Source organism: Mobula birostris, chromosome 10, assembly GCF_030028105.1.
Source record: "Mobula birostris isolate sMobBir1 chromosome 10, sMobBir1.hap1, whole genome shotgun sequence".
Classification (NCBI taxonomy): Eukaryota; Metazoa; Chordata; class Chondrichthyes; order Myliobatiformes; family Myliobatidae; genus Mobula; species Mobula birostris.
The window spans coordinates 52417801-52433318 of NC_092379.1; the positions used below are offsets into that span (position 1 = coordinate 52417801).

General features: G+C 45.4%; 1 protein-coding gene across 1 annotated transcript; it reads left to right on the top strand.

The window, feature by feature from the left end:
- The first annotated feature begins 357 nt into the window (after positions 1-357).
- Positions 358-15440, top strand: LOC140204011 (uncharacterized). Its single transcript, XM_072270232.1, has 3 exons — positions 358-437; positions 2887-3133; positions 7829-15440. The coding sequence occupies exon 3, from the start codon at positions 8299-8301 to the stop codon at positions 9427-9429; it is 1131 nt and encodes a 376-aa protein (XP_072126333.1). The 5' UTR covers positions 358-437; positions 2887-3133; positions 7829-8298; the 3' UTR covers positions 9430-15440.
- The last annotated feature ends 78 nt before the right edge of the window (positions 15441-15518 follow it).

Here is a 15518-nt window from a genome sequence, read left to right on the forward strand (position 1 = left end):
CATTAAGGACCCAATGCCCAGGAAATGTCCTGTTCTCATTGTTACCATCAGGAAGGAGGTCAAAAACCAGAAGGCACACACTCAACCATTCAGGAACAACTTCTTCCCCTCTGCCATCCGATTTCTGAATGGACATTGAACCCATGAATAGTACCTCACAACATTTTTTTTAAAAAATTTGCAATCAGACTCTTGGCATTCCACTGTAAAATAGTGAGCACCATTGGGCAAGAGACTGTTAACTGGGAGCTCCACCCTGTAACACCTCACTTACTATCTCTAACAACAATCCTGCAATGCCAAGAAATTTATCTGCAGACTTCAAAATAATTTTTGTTTTCTCTGTTCAACTCTTAGCTTGAGAGGTGCATTTGACTACGTCAGCCATAAAGACTACAAATCTTATCTCCCTTCAAAGATTTATGAGCAATAAATGGGTGAGCCAGACAAACAGTTTCTTGTTGGACAGGGGTTCAGGGTACAAGCCTCTCACCCTTATCAATTTCCTTGACCCTCTGCAAGGCTTCAGCATACGACATAGCAGACTGCAGGCTCACCTGCTGAACTTTAACCACTACGCGGCCTCCATATACAGCACCAGCTTCCCGTCCACAATGACATTTCAACTTAACACCATCACCACAGCTTCCATAGTCATGTTCACTATCACACCTACTGCAGCGTTTCTTCCCACAGCACACAGCAGCTACAGGTCCAACTTTCTGACAATTAAAACATCTCAGAGGAGGCAGCACATACACCTGGACCCCGTAACTCACAGAACCTAACGAACACTCTATTTGGCAATAAAGTACCATCAAATTTAACTATAATTGAGAGATTATCGCTACCTACTCCATCCTGAAACTTTTTTTTAAACCTTTTTGCTTCCATCACGTTTTCAACTTTCAAATTCTCTTATCTGGTCCATTGAAAATCTAGACAAGAGCAACTTCCGATATCACTCCACTGTCTTTCCATGAACAGTGACATAACTACACTCCTACCACCAACGGATTTCAAAGCCACGGCTCTGTCCCTTCGTGTAACATCACTACATATCACCAGCATCTTCCCACCTCGAACCAAATAAGTGCTTTTTTAAGATCAAAAGTTAATTGAATCCGATTAAGAGAACTACTTGGAGCAGAGTCAAGCTTCATCAGTACCTTAATTTCCTGTTTCCTCTGCTTTCCAAAATCATGCCCTAGCCCTAACCGTCACCATCACTATCACTAAGTTTGTTCCATTTGTTTGTTCCCACTTTCTTCTATGTCTTTTGACTACCTGCCAAACATCTTCTTACCTACTTCTGCCACCATTCTCCATCTCCCACTGACTTCCTGCCATCTTTTCTCCAGTCACAGCTCCAGAAGTTAATCTCTCCTCACAAAATTCATCTGAAATTGGCTGACTCTCCTCATCTGTTCTCACAACAGCCAAACTCGGCAGTGGGAGTCTTCTTTCTTTTTTTAGTGGTTGGCAGTCCATCTTAAAGGTGCATTACTGCCACTAACTGGACTGTGAATCAAATATTTCTACAACGTGTTTCATAAGTTTCATTTACAACCCCTTTCCTTGTAAAACTGACAACACCACCCCCTTTACCAAATAACCTATCACACCTAATAAAAATATAATCTTCCAAAGAAAAACTTAAATATGGTAACAGCCAGTTTTCCTGAAAACATATAATATCAGGATGATTTGACAAGTCAGTAATAAACTTCCTAAAAATCTTGTCCATTGGAAATCAGACTTCCACTGCAATATTCTAAATCCCATTATTTACCTTCACAAGAAGACTGAAATACAGATACCCTACCCATCAGAGGTTCTTTCACAGCTTCCCACTAACACCAGTTAAACCAAAAAACTTTTCTGCAGCTTTCACAATAATTTGAGTTTGCTCAGTATGACTCAATTCCTGAGCAATGCAGTTCACCACATCTGTTATAAACATCACAAACTTCATTTTATCTACAAGTAAAGTAAATGAACAATGATGCTGACATACATCTACTAACTTCACAGTCTGGTCTCAAACCGGTAATATTTTATCAATATTCTGTTTAACTCATTGCGAGGCTCTGCATAAGACACACCCAACTGTACTTTAACCTGTTGAACTGCAGTTGCCTTGTTAAACACTTCACATGCGCTGCACTATCTTCTCCACAATTACAACAGTTTAACTTGACACTTCTCCGCAGACTTCGTACTTATGCACCCTCCCCCCCCCCCAACACACACACTTACTACACCTTAGTTTCCCAGACATACTGCTGGAACATGCCCAAATCTTTAAAACATTTAAAACATCTAAGCGGAGATTGAATATGAACTTGTAGACTATAACTAATTACCTCAAACTAATATCATCAGGGAGCTTCACCTCAACAAAATAATTCAATACAGATAAACTATCCACCTTTTCCCGTTTCTAAATACTTTCAATCTCTTTACCTCCTTAACCTTACCTCCCAATAAATGAGATTGAACCCGCTCTATTGAAATCTCCACCGGAAACCAATACCTCTATTTTTATACTATTTTTTGCGAAGCAAAGTCTTCAAACGTACGTAATGCCTTCTCACACTGTTTATTATTCTTAACACTTTCCGACTTCTCAAAGTACGAGCGTAATCTATATCCCCATAGTAGATTTCAGCTCTCTCGTTAAACAGATTGATGGAAGAGGCTTGACCCGGGTCAAATTTAAACAATACCTTAAAGTCTTCCCTTATTTCGAAAATTCCCCTCTTCCTCTCCATCAGTAGAAATCACTCAATATTATGTGTCTTTTTCCGTTTTACGGACTTCATTCCAACCGCCTTCCGTCAATCCGTACTCTCCCCCAATCTCCGTTTCTGGTTCCTTTTCCAGATCCTCCTGGTTACCCGAACCTACAGTGCTTCCAAATAGTCCCGCATGTTAGCAGCTCAAGTCTTTTGCGGGCGGCCGCGGGAGTCGTTGATAGATGTTTCCAATGGCACCAGCCTTACCCAGAAATCTCCGCGCTGCAGAAAGCGCCGGCTGTGATTCTAGTGCGCAGGTGCAAAGAGCCACAGGTCGGAGTCTCAGAAGCGCGCATGCGCCCAGTGGACAATAGGCTTCCAAGGATTGGCAGCAGGTAGGAATGGGCTCCGAGCGGGTTTTCATCGGCAGCGGGGCCCGCGTAACCCTCAGCCCCACCCCGGGACAATCGCTGTGAACTTCGGACCCACCGCGGCTCCTCACACTGGGACAGTCCCGGTTATTTTCCCCCCACAGTACGAAATGGGGCACCGGGAGAGGCGGAGGGGGGTGGGGGTGGTTTCTGCTGATGGGCGAAGGTGCTGGCGCCATCTCTTTAGCGCATGCGTATCGCCGGGACGGTGACGGGCGGAGCGGTTTCTGGGCTCTGGGCTGTCCTGGGTAAAGGAGCCGCCATGCAAGACTCTGCCCCGATCGCAGGTCATGTTTGGGTGCGCAGGTGGGCGGAATGGGAGCGGGAGGACATTTTACATATTGCTGAGCTTCAGCTATCTAAATCCACGCATTTGGGGCTCAATCATATACATCCGAGTTCATCAGAATCGCGTTTAATATCACCGGCGTAGGTCGTGAAATTTGTTAACTTAGCGGCAGCATGGATTGATACCTGGAAATATGATGATGTAGCTATTAGTGAAACATGGTTGCAGGAGGGGTGTGATTGGGAGATGGAAAATTTCCAAGGCAACTTGTTGGTACATAATGTGCTTGGTTAAGATTGAGGCTTAAAACAAGGTTGTGGTTCTCCGTTCAGTAAAGTAGTGTGAATAGATTAGAAAACAAAAGCTTTTTAGGGAGAGCGAACAGGAGATAGAGAGGAGCGACAGGGAGTTATTCACCCCGAGACAGCAGGAGTTCGATAAGTGGGTGATGGTCAGGGAAGTGAGGGAAAGAGCTCAGGTGGCCATTCCCCTCAGTAGTCATTATCTCGTTTTAGATACTGTTGAGCAGGGTGATCTGATAGAGGACAACCGTGGCAATCAGGTCTCTGGCACTGAGCCTGGTTCCGTGGTGCAGAAGGGAAAGAAGAAGATGAGGAATACGGTAGTCATAGGGAATTCCATAGTGAAGGGAACAGACAGGAGGTTCTGTCAGCCTGACAGAGTCACCCACATGGTGTGTTGCCTCCCAGGTGCCAGGGTATGGGATGTCTCTGATTGGGTGCAGAGTATTCTGAAGGGTGAGGGTGAAAAGCCAGAAATCTTGATACATGTTGGTACCAATGACATAGGTAGAAAAAGAGAGGAGGTCCTGAGGAGAGAATTCAGGGAGTTGGGTAGGAAGCTGAAAAACAGGACTTCCAGGGTACTAATCTCAGGATTACTATACTGAGATTACTACCTTGTGCCACGTACTAATGAGCGCAAGAATAGCATGACCAGGCTGAGAGACTGGTGTAGGGGGCAGGGCTTCAGATTCCTGGATCATTGGGGCCTCTTCTGTTGGAGGAACGACCTGTACAAAAAGGACGGGTTACACCTGAACCCAAAGGGGTCCAATATCCTAACGGGCACATTTAATAGAACGTTTAGGGAGGGTTTAAACTAATTTGGCCAGAGGATGGGAACTGGAGTGATAGGGTTGAGGAAGGGGAAAACAGAATTAAATCAAAGAAAGCAGGCAACAGAGATTGTAGAAAGAACATACAGGAGATGAGGCTTAATCACAGCCAATGGCACGAGTTACAGGGCAACAGAGGTGTGGGTCAGTTCAAACAGAAAGCAACAAATACTGGACTGAGAGTGTTATATTTGAATGCACGCAGCATAAGGAATAAAATCGACAATCTTGAAATTCAGCTACAGATCAGCAAATATGACGTGGCCATCTCTGAAACTTGGCTAAAGGATGGCTGCCATTGGGAGCTGAACGTCCAAGGATATACGGTGTATCGGAAAGATAGGTTAGTAGGCAGAGGGGGTGGTGTGGCTCTGGGTATAAGAAATAATATTAAATCATTAGAAAGAGATGACATAGGATTGGAAGGTGTAGAGTCTCTATGGGTTGAGTTAAGAAATGGCAAGGCAATGGCAGTTGCATACAGGCCTCCAAACAACAGCCGGGATGTGGATCACGAATTACAGCAGGAGATGGAAAAGGCGTGTCAGAAAGGCAATGTCATGATAATCGTTGAGGATTTTAACATGAAAGTGGATTGAGAAAACCAGGTCAGTACTGGACCTCAAAAGAGAGAACTTGTAGAGTGTCTAAGGGATGACATTTTAGTACAGCTTGTTGTTGAGCCCACTAAGGGATCAGCTGTGCTGGATTAGGAGTTGTGCAATGATCCAAAGATGATAAGAGAGCTTAAGGTTAAGGATCACAATATGATCGAGTTCACATTGAAATTTGAGAGGGAAAAAATAAAATCCAATGTGTGGGTATTTCAGTGGAATAAAGGAAATTACAATGGCATGAGAGGGGAACTGGCCGTAGTTGACTGGAAAGGGACATTTGCAGGAAGGACAGCAGAGCAGCAATGGCTGGAGTTTCTGCGAAAATTGAGGGAAGTGCAAGACAGATATATTCCAAATAAGAAGAAATTTTTAAAGGAAAGAAGGACGCTACCGTTGCTGGCAAGTGAAGACAGAGCCAAAGTAAAAGCAAAAGAGAGGGCATACAAGGAAGCCAGAGCTAGTGGGAAGATAAAGGATTGGGAAGCTTTTAAGGATTTGCAGAAGGAGTCTAAGAAGGTCATTAGGAAGGAAAAGATAAATTATGAAATGAAGCTGGTGACTAATATCAAAGAAGATACTAAAAGCTTTTTTTAAGTATATAAAGGGTAAAAGAGAGTTGAGAGTAGATATAGGACCAATACAAAATGACGCTGGAGATATTGTAATGAGAGATGCAGAGATGGCAGAGGAACTGATGCATATTTTGCATCAGTATTCACAGTGAAAGACGTCTGCAGTATACCAGACATTCAAGAGTGTCAGGGAAGTGAAGTTTGTGCAGTGAAAATTACGACTGAGAAGGTGCTCAGGAAGTTTAATGGTCTGAGGGTGGATAAATCTCCTGGACCTGATGGAATGCACCCTCCAGTTCTGAAAGAAGTAGCTGGAGAGATTGTGGAGGCATTAGCAATGATCTTTCAAGAATCAATAGATTCTGGCATTGTACCGGATGACTGGAAAATTGCAAATGTTACTCCGCTATTTAAGAAGGGTGGGAGGCAGCAGAAAGGAAACTATCGACCTGTTAGCCTGACATCAGTGGTTGGGAAGTTGTTGGAATCATTGTTAGGGATGAGATTACGGAGTACCTGGAGGCACGTGACAAGGTAGGCCAAAGCCAGCATCGTTTCCTGAAAGGAAAATCCTGCCTGACAAACCTACTGCAATTCTTTGAGAAAATTACAAGCAGGGTAGACAAAAGAGATGCAGTAGATGTGGTGGACTTGGATTATCAGAAGGCCTTTGACAAGGTGCTGCACGTGAGGCTGCTTAGCAAGATAAGAGCCCATGGATTTACAGGGCAGTTACTAGCATGGGTGGGGCATTGGATGGATGGCAGAAAACAGAGAGTGAGAATAAAGGGATCCTATTCTGGCTGGCTGCCAGTTACCTGTGGAGTTCCACAGGGGTCAGTGTTGGGACCGCTGCTTTTTATGATGTATGACAGTGATTTGGACTACAGTATTCATGGATTTGTGGCTAAATTTGCTGATGATACAAAGGTAGGTGGAGGAGCGGGTGATGTTGAAGAAACAGAGAGCCTGCAGAGAGACTTAGATAGTTTAGGGGAATGGGCAAAGAAGTGGCAAATGAAATACAATGTTGGAAAGTGTATGGTCATGCACTTTGGTGGAAGAAATAAACAGGCAGGCTATTATTTAGATGGGGAGAGAATTCAAAATGCAGAGATGCAAAGGGACTTGGGAGTCCTTGTGCAGGATACCCTAAAGGTTAACCTCCAGGTTGAGTCAGTTGTGAAGAAGGCAAATGCAATGTTGGCATTCATTTCTAGAGGTATAGAATTTAAGAGCAGGGATGTGATGTTGAGGCTCTATAAGGCACTCACGAGAACACATTTGGGGTATTCTGTGCAGTTTTGGGCTCCTTACTTTAGAAAAGATATACAGTACTGACGTTGGAGAGGGTTCAGAGAAGGTTCACAAGAATGATTCTAGGAATGAAAGGGTTACCGTATGAGGAACGTCTGGCACCCCTTGGGCTGTATTCCCTGGATGTTCAGGAGAACAAGGCAGATCTTATAGAAACATTCCAAATGTTAAAAGGCCTGAACAGATTAGATATAGCAAAGTTATTTCCCATGGTTAGGGGATTCTAGGACAAGGGGGCATGACTTCAGAGTTGAAGGACATCCGTTTAGAACTGAGATGCAGAGAAACTACTTTAGTCAGAGGGTGGTAAATCTGTGGAATTTGTTACCATGAGTGGCTGTGGAGGCCAAGTCATTGGGCGTATTAAAGGCAGAGATAGATATGTTCTTGATTAGCTAGGGTATGAAAGGGTATGGGGAGAAGGCAGGGGAGTGGGGATGACTAGAAAAATTAGATCAGCCCATGATTGAATGGCAGAGCAGAGTCGATGGGCCAAATGGCCTACTTCTGCTCCTATATCTTACAGTCTTATGGTATTATTTCAAACTGCCAAAGATAGTCAGAGAATTGGATGTTTGACACGTGCCCAGTGAGAAGATGATGAATTTTCTGTGCACCTTGTTTTGAGCCTCACTCTAACAATGAGCTGACTATAGAGAGTACAATTATCTCATTTGAAATGCTAACCTACACCCATTGATGTCTTTTGTAAACTTCTTTTTACAGGAAACAAAAGAAAAAGGATTTGTGTGCGGGTATCTCAGACACAACAACATGCCAGATCTGCTGTGTCAGTCGGATCACCAACACTTGAATGAAATCAGTTTTTGAATGCGAAGGAGGAGATGTTTGAGAAGACAGCACACCAGTCACAGCAAGGGGAATCTGAACACGTGTTCAACCTATGGTGAGATTTGGATGAACCAACCTGGGGTCAATCCTTGTAAATTATCCTCAAGTCATTGAAGGAGTGAACAGATATTTCCTTCGTAGTAACAACATATTCATTGTTGATCCTTGGAAAAGAAGGCATATCTCATCCCAGCTGGAAAGGTGCATCTGCTTTGTGTCTAAAATGAAGTTGTCTGTTTTAACTTCTCATTGAAACACGTTGGATCCAGGGCTCTGAGAACTCTCCAGAGTATCTTCACCAGAGACCAGGCACTCAACATCTTGAAGTGTGGGAGGGATTCACTATGTCGTCTGACCTGATGAATTGCCAGAGAGCTCAAAGCAGAGAGAAATCATTCACCTGCTCCGAGTGTGGAAAAGGATTCACTCGGTCATCCCACCTACGGACACACCAGCGGGTTCACTCTGGTGAGAGGCCGTTTACCTGCTCCATGTGTGGGAAGGGATTCACTCACTCGTCCCACCTGCAGACACACCAGCGAGTTCACACTGGGGAGAGACCATTTGCTTGCTCTGTGTGTGGGAAGGGATTCATTCAGTCATCCGACCTGCAGAAACACCAGCGAGTTCACACTGGAGAGAGGCCGTTCAGCTGCCTGGTGTGTGGGAGGGGATATACTCAGTCATCCAGCCTGAAGATACATCAGCGAGTTCACGCCACAGATAGACCGTTCACCTGCTCCGACTGTGGGAAGGAATTTATTCAGTTGTCCAACCTGAGGACACATCAGAAAATTCACTCCGGGGACAGGCCTTTCACCTGTTCCGTGTGTGGAATGGGATTCACTCGTTCATCACGACTACTGAAACACGAGAGAGTTCACACCGGAGAGAGGCCATTCACCTGCTCTGAGTGTGGGAAAGGATTTATTGAGTCATCCAACTTGCAGTCACATCAGCGTGTTCACACCGGGGAAAGGCCGTTCACCTGCTCTGTGTGTGGGAAGGGATTCACTCATTCATCCCACGTCATGAGACACCAACGAATTCACACCGGCGAGAGACCATTCATTTGCTCTGTGTGTGGGAAGGGATTCAATCAGTCATCCCACCTGATGATACACCAGCGAGTTCACTCTGGGGAGAGGCCATTCACTTGCACCGTGTGTGGGAAGGGATACATTCAGTCATCAGAACTACTGGCACACCAGCGTGTTCACACTGGGGAGAGGCCATTCACCTGCTCTGAATGTGGGAAGGGATACATTCATCAATCCAACCTGCAGAAACACCAGCGAGTTCACACCGGGGAGAGACCATTCACCTGCTCTCAGTGTGGGAAGGCTTTCACTCAGTCAACCCAGCTTCTGAGGCATCAGCAAGTGCACAACAAGGAGAGGGTTCACACCAGTGTGAGCAAAGAGATTTACTCAGTCATTCCACCTGCTGAAACACCAGCGAGCTCAGAATGGTGAAAAAGTTGAAAGAGTTTCTCTGTGCTGTATTCATAACCATCGCAGTTGCTGGATCTGGTTACAAGTTCGTGTATTCCTGTTGTTGTCCGATTCTGCAGCTGTTGCTGCTGCTCATTACACCAAGGACTGAACCCCGATCACCCTGGGAGGGGGTTGTTCTGCTGTTGTGAGTCTTTACTGTGACTGAAATTTAATATTCTGGATCTGTAACAAAATCGTAAGCGCTATTTTAAACTCCTGTCTCCGGCACTTAGTGAAATTACAACACACTAAATTTCCAGTGGGAGTTGACGCACCCCAGCTCATCTCTGACTGTGTTTGTTCCACGTCACCCCTGTCGTTCACCACTTCGTCTCCCTGTGATGATGACAGTTTCTAACTGGTCCCCCCAACCCCCGTGTGTGTAGATTTTCACCTGAATTCCCTGTGTGACTTTCTGTAGACTGAGGAAGAAGATGTGCTCTTCTTAGAAATTGTATCCTAGATATTCCCCACCCTCGGGGCTGAGAGCGCGGATGATACCAGCCGACATCTTGCGAAACTACGAGATATACATCTTCCGAACTGTTATTGCTACAATCTGCAGCCTGTAATTTCTCTTTACGGAATATTGTCTCAGTGAAGGGGTGATCTTGGGATCTCCTGAGGAGCTCGAAGGACTCAGCGAGCTTGGCTGTCAGGAAATGATCGTATGTCCGCCATTAAAAAGTGAGGCCAGCCGTGGGGGAGGGGAACACATCCACCTCTCCCTGGCATTCTCCTGGCCATGTACAGTCTGGACAGTGGCAGCAGGAAAGGGCTGAGGCAGCTATGTCTGCTTCACTATAAACTCATCCTGGTGTCTGGACATAGCGGCCTTGACTCACTCTTCTCCCAACCGGGAACACTTAATGATTGAACGGCGACTGAGAGAGATCTCTGCTGTGACCGTGACGGCTGTTTACGTACTGCCCAAGGCAGATGTGAAACAAGCACCCGATGTACTGAGTGCCATGATTAACAAAGAAGAAACAGCCTACCTTGATCCTTGCTGGCGACTTCAATCGGGCTAACTTGAGGAAATCCCTGCAGCTCAGAGGACTCAACACACTTCACTGCTGCTACACTGCCGTCAAGAATGCCTACCATTCCGTCCCTCAACTACCGTTCGGGAAATCTGGCCATCTGGCTGTTCCCCAACCTGCTTATAGGTAGGGAAGAAAGAGCAAGGCACCAGACATGAGGATCGTGAAGAGGTGGTCACAGGAGGCAGAGGAGTGTCTGTGGGACTGTTTTGAGTCGGTGGACTGGGCCGTGTCCAAGGACTCATCAGGCCTGAATGAGCACACCACGGTTGTAGATGCATTCATGGATGCGTGTGTCCCCACAAGATCTTTCAGAGTAGAAGCCCTGGATGAGCCATCAGGTGAACAGTCTGCTGAGAGATAGAAAGGTGGTGTTCAGGACTGGCAATCCAGGAAAACACAAGAGGTCCGGGACGCCGTTTCACATGCAAAGTGGCAATTCTGGAATCACGGAGGGGTGCAGCGGGGCTTGAATGCCATCACCTCCTGCGAAGCAAAACCAGGCAGCAACCACGGCAAGTTTTGCTCCCAGATGAGCTCAATGCTTTTATGTTTGTTTTGACTGACAGAACTTGGAGGCAACTTCACAAACTTCCAAAGCCCCCAATGACCCTGTGAGTCTGATGTGAGAGCACCCTTCAGAAGGGCGCACCCATGGGAAGCATCTGGCTCAGACAGGCTACCTGGCTGAGTACTGAAGACCTGTGCTAATCAACTGGCTGGAGTGTTGACTGACATCTTTGCCAGTCTGAGATGCACACTTACTTTAATCATACTGATGCCCGAGAAGAGTGCGATAACCTGCTTCAGTGACTCTCGTCTAGTAGCGCCTGCGTCCGTTGTAATGAAGTGCTTTGAGAGGTTGGACAATGAGGCAAGGCATCTCCTACCTGAGGAGTGACCTGGGCCAATTGCCTCCCTTCACCACAGGTCAGCAGCAAATGCCATTGCATTGGCACATCACTCAGCGCTGGAACATCTAGACATTGAAGACGCATACATCAGGATGCTTTTCGTTAATTACAGCTCAGCATTCAACACTATTACCCCCTTGAAACTCATCACTAATTTGCAATGTGTAGCTAGATCCTCGCTTCCCCACTTGCAGACCCCACTCAGTTCAGATTGGCAACAACATCTGCTCCACACTCTCCATTACACAGGCACGCCACAAGGCTGTGAGCTCAGCCCCCCTTGCTCTGCTCGCTTTAGCCAAGTAGAACTCCAATGCTGTATTTAAGTCTGCTGACGACACCATGGTTGTTGGCTGAATCAAAGGTGGTAACAGATTAACATACATTTGATTGAGATACAGCGCGGAATGGGCGTTTCTGGCCCTTCGAGCTGCACCGCTCTTCAACCCCTGATTTAACCCGAGCCTAATCACGGGACAATTTACAATGACCAATTAACCTACCAACCGGTACATCTTTGGACTGTGGGAGGAAACCGGAGTACCCGGAGGAAATATACACGGTCACGGGGAGACTGTGCAAGCTCCTTGCAGGCAGTGGCGGGAATTGAACCTGAGTCACCTGGTACTGTAAAGCGTTGCGCTAACCACTATGTGACCGTGCTGTCCCATGTATAGGAGAGAAATTGTAAATCTGGTTGAGCGCTCAGTGACATCAAGTCCAAGAGCTATCTATTGGCTACAAGGGAAAGAAGCTGGAGGTCCATGAGCCAGTCCTCATTGGGGGAACAGACCGTCGGTGACGTTAAATTCTCTGGTGTTATCATAGCTGAGGATTTCCCAGGACCAGTACGTAAGTGCCGTTACAAAGGAGGCATGAGAGTGCCTCTACTTTTTCAGAAGGTTGCACAGATTAGGCAATTTATCACCACGTTGACAAGCTTCTATAGATGCAATGTGGAGCATGTTCTAACTGGTTGCACCAAGGCCTGGCGCGGAAACAGCAATGCCCAGGAGCAGAAAACGCTACAGAGAGTAGTGGACGTGGCCCGGTCCCTCAAAGGCAATGAGCACACTTACATGGAGCACGGACTCAAAAAGAGGCAGCATCCATCATCAAGGACCCCCACTCCCAGCCACACTCTCTCCTCACCACTAACATCAGGTCCAGAGGAGAAGAAGTATTCTAAAGGCAGGATGATGCAACGGTGGCTGACAAGGGAAGTTAAAGCCAACATAAAAACAAAGGAGAGGGCATATAATAGAGCAAAAATTAGTGGGAAGTTAGAGGATTGGGAAACTTAAAAAGCAACAGAAGGCAAGTAAAAAGCCATAAGGGGGAAATGATGAAATATGAAGGTAAGTTAGCCAACAATATCAAGTGGGTAACAAACGTACATATATAGAGGTTAAAAGAGAGGTGAGAAGAGATATTTCACTACTTGGAAATGATGCTGGAGAGATAGTAATGGGGGAAAAGGAAGTAGTGGATGAACTAAATAGTATTTTGCATCAGTCTTCACTGTTTAAGACACTAGCTGTAGGCCAGAGGTTCAAGAGTGTCGGGGAAGTGAGTACAGTTGCTGTTCCAAGGTGCTTGGGAAACTGAAATATCTGAAGGTAAGTCAGTCACCTGGACCAGAGGGACTGTATCGCAGGGTTCTGAAAGAGGTGGCTGAAGAGATTGTGGAGACATCAACAATGATCTTTCAAGAATTGCTAGATTCTGGAATCGTTCCAGAGGACTAATGCTGCCAAATTTTTCAAGAAAGGAGGGAGGTTAAGAAAGGAAGTTATAGCCTGACATCAGTGGTTGGGAAGAAGTTGGAGTAGATTGTTAAGGATGTGGTTTCGGGGCACTTGGATGACAAAATAAGTTGAAATCAGTATGGTTTCTTTTATGGAAAATCTTACCTGCAAATCTGTTAGAATTCTTTGAGGAAATAACATGCAGGATAGACAAAGGAAAATTGGTGATGGAGTGTACTTGGATTTTTAGAAGGCATTTGACAAAGTGCCGCACATGAGGCTGCTTAACAAGATAAGAGCCCATGGTATTACAGGAAAGATGCATTGATAGAGCATTGGCTGATTGGCAGGAGCAAAGAGTGGGAATAAAGGGAGCCTTTTCTGCCTGGCTGCTGGTGACTAGTGTTCCACAGGAGACTGTGTTGGGACTGCGTTTTACATTGTATGTCAGTGATTTGGATGATGGAATTGATGGCTTTGTGGCCAAGTTTTCAGACAATACAAAGATAGGAGGAATGGCAGGTAGTTTTGAGGAAGCAGAGTGTCTGCAGAAGGATTTGAACAGATTAGGATAACGTCAAAGAAATGGCAAAAGGAATAGAGTGTCGGGAAGCGTATGGTCATGCAAATTAGTAGAAGGAATAAAAACCATGGACTATTTTCTAAACAGGGAGAAAATTCAAAAATCCAAGGTGCAAAGGGATTTGTGAGTTGTTGCGTAGGATTCCCTAAAAGTTAGTCTGCAGGTTGAGTCAGTGGTGAGGGAGGCAGATGCAACCTTAGCATTGATTTCGAGGAGACGGGAATATAAAAGCAAGGATGTAATGTTGAGACTTTATCAAGCACTGGTGAGGCCTCACTTGGAGTATTGTGTGCAGTTTTGGGTCCTTTATATAAGAAGGGATGTAATGACAATGAGGAGGATTCAGAAGAGGTTCCTGACAATGATTCTGGGAATAAATTGTAGGAGAAGTGATTGATGGCTTTAGACTTTACTCGCTGGAATTTCGAAGAATTGGTGGGGGGTGGGGGTGATCTCATTGAAACCTATCAAATGTTGAAAGAGCCAGATAGTGGACTTGGAGAGGTTGTTTCCTATGGTGGGGGTGTCCAGGATCAGAGGGCGCAGCCTCGGAATAGAGGGATGTCCATTTAGAACAGAGATGAGGAGGAATTTCTTTAGCCGGAGGGTGGTGAATCTGTGGAATTCATTGCCACAGGCAGCTGTGGAGGCCGAGTGTTTGCATGTATTTAAGGGGGAGGTTGATAGGTTCTTGATAATTCAAGGTGTGAAAGGTTATGGAGAAATGGCAGGAAGATAGGGTGGAGAGGGAAATGGATCAGCCATGATTAAACTGGTGGAGCAGACTCAATGGGCTGAATGGCCTAATTCTGCTCCCTATGGTCATGGTCTATGGAGGTATAGAATCATTAGGTCCCACAGCACCAGGATCTGGAACAGTTATCACCCCACAGCCATCAGGCTTCTGAACCAGTGTGGATAACTTCACTCACTACAACTGATTCTGCAACCTTCAGAAGGGCTGTTTTCAACTCATGTTCTCAGTATTAAGTGTTTACTTGTTGCACAATTTGTCTTTTGCACAATGGTTTTGTCAGTCTTTGTTTATGTCTATGTTTTTGTAAATGCTGTTGTAATTATTTTATTCTCCTGTGGATGCTTACAAGAAAATGAATCTCGATGTAGTGGTTTTGGGACAAACACTCAGTGGCCACTTTATTAGGTGCAGGAGTGGAACCCAGTGTGGTCTTCTGCTGTTGTAGCCCATCCACTTCAAGGTTCAATATGTTGTGCATTCAGAGCTGCTCTTCTGCACACCACTGTTGTAACACGTGATTATTTCAGTTACTGTCACCTTCCTGTCCGCTTGAACCAGTCTGGTGTTCTCCTCCGACACCTCTCATTAACGAGGCAGTTTTGCCCACAGAACTGCCACTCACTGGGTTTTTTTTTTTTGCATCATTCTCTGTAAGCTCTAGAGACTGCTGTGTGTGAAAATCCCAGGAGATCAGCAGGTTCTGAGATATTCAAACCACCCTGTCTGGCACCAATAATCATTCCGTGTTCAAAGTCACTTAGATCACATTTTTCACCCCATTCCGATGCTTGGTCTGCACAGTAACTGAACTTTTTAACCTTGTCTGCATGCTTTTATGCATTGAGTTGCAGCCACATGATTGACTGATTAGGTATTTACATGCATATACAGGTAAACCTGATACGGAAAGCACTGAGTGTATATGTACTTTGATAATAAATTTTACTGTGACTTTGATTTGACTTTGACTATGGGCCTAGGAAGACTATGATGGGCAGTTAAACTCCTTATTCCCTGCTCTTT

What these genes read in the sequence shown, in the direction of transcription:
- LOC140204011 (XM_072270232.1), top strand. Translation starts at nt 8,299, where the DNA reads ATGTCGTCTGACCTGATGAATTGCCAGAGAGCTCAAAGCAGAGAGAAA.